The sequence below is a fragment of the Halyomorpha halys genome, unplaced genomic scaffold (genome assembly GCF_000696795.3).
Source record: "Halyomorpha halys isolate HHAL.00 unplaced genomic scaffold, Hhal_1.1 Scaffold8506.1, whole genome shotgun sequence".
NCBI lineage: Eukaryota > Metazoa > Arthropoda > Insecta > Hemiptera > Pentatomidae > Halyomorpha > Halyomorpha halys.
This window is the reverse complement of record NW_027109989.1, coordinates 1-5219: the sequence shown is the minus strand read 5'-3', so window position 1 is coordinate 5219 and position 5219 is coordinate 1. Positions and strand designations below refer to the sequence as shown.

At 29.8% G+C, this 5219-nt stretch overlaps 1 protein-coding gene across 1 annotated transcript; it reads left to right on the top strand.

Moving 5' to 3' along the window:
* Nucleotides 1-1338: 1338 nt before the first annotated feature.
* Nucleotides 1339-4959, top strand: LOC136795938 (uro-adherence factor A-like; the record flags this gene model as incomplete). The annotated part of the gene is given in 4 exon segments (XM_067048131.1): nt 1339-1579; nt 1661-1833; nt 2359-2452; nt 4500-4959. Coding segments are annotated over 4 exon segments (560 nt in total), but the record flags the coding sequence as incomplete, so codon positions are not given.
* Between the last annotated feature and the right edge of the window lie 260 nt (nt 4960-5219).

Below are 5219 nucleotides of genomic sequence, written 5' to 3'. Positions count from 1 at the left end.
TTTTCTGTATTTAGTCATTCTCTATTTATATTTTCTGCATTTTGTCATTATCTATTTATATTTTCTGTATTTAGTCATCCTCTATTTATATTTTCTTCTCTGACATGTCTAACAATCAAGGTGAATATTTTGTCCACTTTTTTTTATTTTTATTTTTTCAGTCCATTGGGGAAAACAGACAAAATGGACAATACTGTTAGTCTTTAGTTACTCTTGTAGTTGACGGGGGACTACAAGTGCTGTCAATGGCAGATATGAGAAATATTACATTGTAACTTTTCTTATCATTTCCATGTTTAATTGGTTGGTTCATTGCTTGTGATGTGATTTTTGTGAATTTATCTCTCTTCTTTTTCAAGTTATTCATTGTCTCTGAAGTTGTTTTGTCATATTTCTTCCGAGTTTATATCAATCAAATGATAAAAATTTTGTTTATTTGTTTATTGTTGTTAGGAAATTGAGAATTGCCTCATAAGGCATAATATTCAGAGTTGCTAGACACATGTGTTTTTATTATTTTTTTTTTTTTTCAAAGTTTTAAATGTTCATATTTTTGTTATATAAAAAAATGTATGAGTCATTATTCCTTTTTTTTTTAAATGTAAATTTCTGTTATGATTATTAAGAAAGAGGAATATTAAATTGGAATGATTAAGATTTTTATCATCATTTCTATCATTTATACTATATATTTTTTATATATATGTATATATAGTTGACTGTAAAGATTTAAATATAAGAAGATGGTCAGGGTTGAGGTCAAAAAAGAACAAATAGAATAAAACTATTTGTTCTTTTTTGACCTCAACCCTGACCATGTTCTTATATTTATTTATTTTTTTTACTATTAGTATTCACCTATATTAAAAAAAAGCTTTCTAGCACTTTTTTTTTTGTCATATTAAGCCTTGTGATAGGGGTTCTGTTAGTAGTACTGATAGGCTGCACTAGCCCTCAAGGGAGCAGCATTGTGTCCTGGAAACTCCTGTTGGCTGCCCTTGCATTAATCAGAATGGAAGTGTCATGATTCATTTCTCTAGACCTCTGAGAAATTAATATTAATTGTCCCAGATGGGAATTAAACATACTCTGTACTGTACCAAGGACTTTGGAATCACTTTAATATGCTTGGCTGTCGCTGCCTGACGGGTAGGAAGTAGCATTGTATTTCCTATGTTAGGAAGAAAGTTAGAGAAATTACTGAAACATACTTTTATTACATTAATGAATTCTTTTTATACTAAAATTTGTTTTACTTATGTTAATCTGATGAATAACAATTTATGTAGTGTTGTTTAATAAAAACTGAGTTCAGTTGTATTATTTTATTTTCTACAGATTTGAAAGGATTGGCAGTTTTCGCGAAATGGCCTAACAGTGGATGGTATTATCCTGGTATTGTAGAAGAGTTGACTGCTGCTGATTGGAAAGAAGTTACAAATGTAACAGTTAAGTTTTATGATGGCTTAGTGAGGGATATGAAAAATATTAATATCTTACCTGCATATCTAATACCTGCTGGCTCTATGTTATGTGATCTCGAAGATGAAACAGAAATGGTTGTCTTGTCATGTGAAGGGTAAAAATAACTTATTGTTCCATTTGATTTTCTTTTTGTTTAATGGAGCAATTCTGATTTATTTATTTTTAATTGTTTTAGATCAAACCAAAACAGTGTAGACTTTAAGTTGTCAACCAAAGAAAATCCTGATGCAGTTTTGGAACTTAACTTCAATAAACTAGCAATAAAAGCTAACCATATGAAGAACATTAAGGTGCAGTTGGAACCAACAACTGATGCAACACCGAAGAATATGCACGTGGTTTCACTAGGTAATGAGTTCTCGTTAACCAGTTTTTCTTATCTTAGAGCTATAACCAGATCGATTAGATCACTCAATAATTATAAATTGTTTTTTTATTAGCAATCAGTAGCACATGGGAAAATTTGTAATGGCTAGAAGTATTTTATTGTTTTATATCTCTACTAATGCTAATTTATTTTGAATTAGTTTATAATTCTGTTTTAGTATTAATAAGATTTCATTTAGCTTTAGCTTTGGTAAAAATGAAACCATTTTTTTTTAAATTTCCTTTGAGTTAAATCTGGTATGTAAGAACATTTTAATTTACAATTTTTATACATCACTTTTAGAATTCCATATTATTCTTGTCGAAGTTTTGTGAATCGTAAATAATACTTTTATTATCTAGCTGTTACTATCATTAAATAATAATATGGTTTGTAGTACTGTTAATAACAATTAAGAACACAAGGGCCTCCTGAATCCATTGGTGCACTCAATTTAATTTTTATGAATAGGAAAATAAGGGTATTTGATTTTTACTAATTTGTAGATAATTTAGTGAGTGGAAGGAGATCATCGAGAGGAAGAACAAAAAAGGATGACGAAACAGAAGAGAAAACTGAAGAGAAGCCCAAAGTGGAAAGGTGATTTATATTTATGTTATAATTTTCTTTTTCTTTTACTAAATCTAGTAGCATAGTGATTAAGGCTCTGTGCCCCTATTTATTTCCAGGACCTTGGCTCTAGTCCTGCTCTGGCAGATAAATATTTTTTCTGATATTTCAGCTATGAGTTGGCTCTAGAGTTGTTAAGGCAGCCACAGCCTCTTTGGTGTTGGTTTAATATTAGGTTGTTGTATATGAAATGTCAAATATTTTTTACATGCAAATGTAAAAAAATGTAATCACATGTCCGATTTTTTTTTCTCTTCCTGTTTTCATTATGCTTTTCTTTTTGGCATAACCTCGTTTACAGTCGTATTGCTCACTGCCAAAGTCACATTTCAACAAAGGTGATTTTATCATAAGTGTATTTTGTTATTTGTTTTGAATTTTGTACCGATATCAATTCCACCAATATCCGTTTTTTTTTTTTTTTATGAGTATAAACTTGGTAATAATGCTGCAAAAGCTGCACGAAATATAAACCAAGTGTTTGGGGAGAATACTGTTAAACATTGAAAAGTGGAGCTTGGAAGTTTGAAAAATTTCGGTCTGGTGATTTTTCACTATAAAATGAACTGCCCATTATACACCCTTCACTCATTAATTGGCATGGTCTACTACTTCTCCAAGACAATACTCAGCCGCATACATCACACAGAAGAATTGCGAAATTAAATTAATTGAAATATGAAGTTTTGAAGCACCCAGCCTACTCACCAGATCTCTTGCCAACCGAGTTTCATTTTTTAGTCTATTGATTCTAAAGATCAGAATTTTTTTAAGGTGGACATCTATGCTTTAAATTCCTACTGGGTAAAGTGTATTGAATCGAATGGAACATATTTTGATTAAATAAACAGCTTGTGAAAAAAAGATATGCAGTTTTATGTATTCACTTAAAAATCCGACATTTCATATGCACCAACATAATATTTCTTTATCAGAAAAAAAAATTTTGCACTTGAACATGACTCCTACCAAATCATCTGCTTGCATAACCATTGGTCTAGAATAGGCAATATCATTCATTATATAGTTCTCCTTAATTAAAATTCCTTAGAATTCTTGAAATAGTACATCTCAGAAGACACTTTTGATATTACTATTATCTCCTAACTCTTATCTATTAATCCACCCCTAAGGTTTGACCTTCTTTTTACAATGCCAAAGAAAAAGCCTGGCTGTTTTTCTTATATCAAGAGATGTTAATAAAATGTAGTTACTGTCTATTAATGTTCTGGTACTGGTATTTGGTGGGGGGAACAAGTCCGGCAAGTGGGCCTAGTAGTCCTTTTTGCCAACCCCTGACGGCTACCTAGATTGCCGCCGCATACTATCCAAGGAGGGAGTGACAAGATTCATTCTTCGGAACTGGCGAAAAATGAATGTTTTAACTGTCCCAGGTGGGAATCGAACCCACAATGTTCCGAACCAAGTGCAATGGAACCTGCGGCCCAACCCGCACGGCCGTCATGTCCCTGTCTATTAATGTAAGAATATTAAGAGCTGTTAACAACAGCTAAGGAAACCATTTTCAATTTATACCCAGCTTTAAGGGTTATGTGTCAAGAGTGAAGGATTATTCTGATGGAAGATTGTTTAAATTTTTCTTAGAAATTTATTTAAAAATCTATCATCAATGTCGCTAAGGTATAGCCCATTATCATAATTAACACAAAGAAGAAATTTCTCTATTTTATTTAAATTTTAACCAAAAAGAAATAAATTAGATTTATGAACAAAAGCCAATATTGTTTCATGTGAGATATAAGAAGATAAAAGTCAGAGTGGTGAATATTACATTTTCAACAATTCTGAAATGCAATTGAGAAGAGTTCTAAACTGTTAAAAGAAAAATTCAATTCACCACACAATGTTGGGCTTAGAAAATTATCACAATGATAAAAAAAAAATTGTTTCTAGAAATGAAAATTAATTGACTTACACCACTTTGAGTTTAACTTCTTTATAAATAACTAAAAATTGATCACTTTAATTACTGGCTATTCTTTTACTTTTTCTTTAGGCGGTCTGCAACACCTAAGAAGGCAGCAACACCTAGGCGCACAAGAAATTGATAAAACTAAAAAAATATTAATATAAGAATTTTGTGTAGAATACTGAAATTTATTTTTATTATGTTGATAAGATACTGTACCAGTAATCAGTTAAAAACGAATTTTTTGCATTTGTATTTTTAAAACATACAAATTTTAACTGTACAAAATAAGTTAATGTGAATTCTTGTTTACAAAGGTGGTATCCTCATTTTAGTGAACTTTTAATCATATGTATTTTTTTTTCTTTTTGTAATTTATATAAGATTGTATTTTTTGTTTTAAGTACATCTGTCTGAAAGGGTGTTATGTTTGGGTTTTGTTTTGTTTTTTAATTTTAATCTAAAAACTGAGGTCAGTTTTTAGTATATTCATCCCTGAGGTTTTTCTTTTTGTAATATTCTATAAATCACATGTTTTATTAATGAATTATGTTACGATTGTTTCATTGAATTTTAATTTCTGATCATTTCACTTGAAAATATATTTCTGGAACATTCCAATATCAAATTTAGAATAGATTGAAGTCGAAATTGTGAAGTATTTTTGTACCATAAACCAAACAAATTACAGCTTTGATATTGTTACATTTTGTTTGAAATATGTTATATTTATCCTGTTACAAACTTAATTTTTATTTAAAAATAACTTTTCAAATATATATTGACCGATCTCAGTACTATTTTATA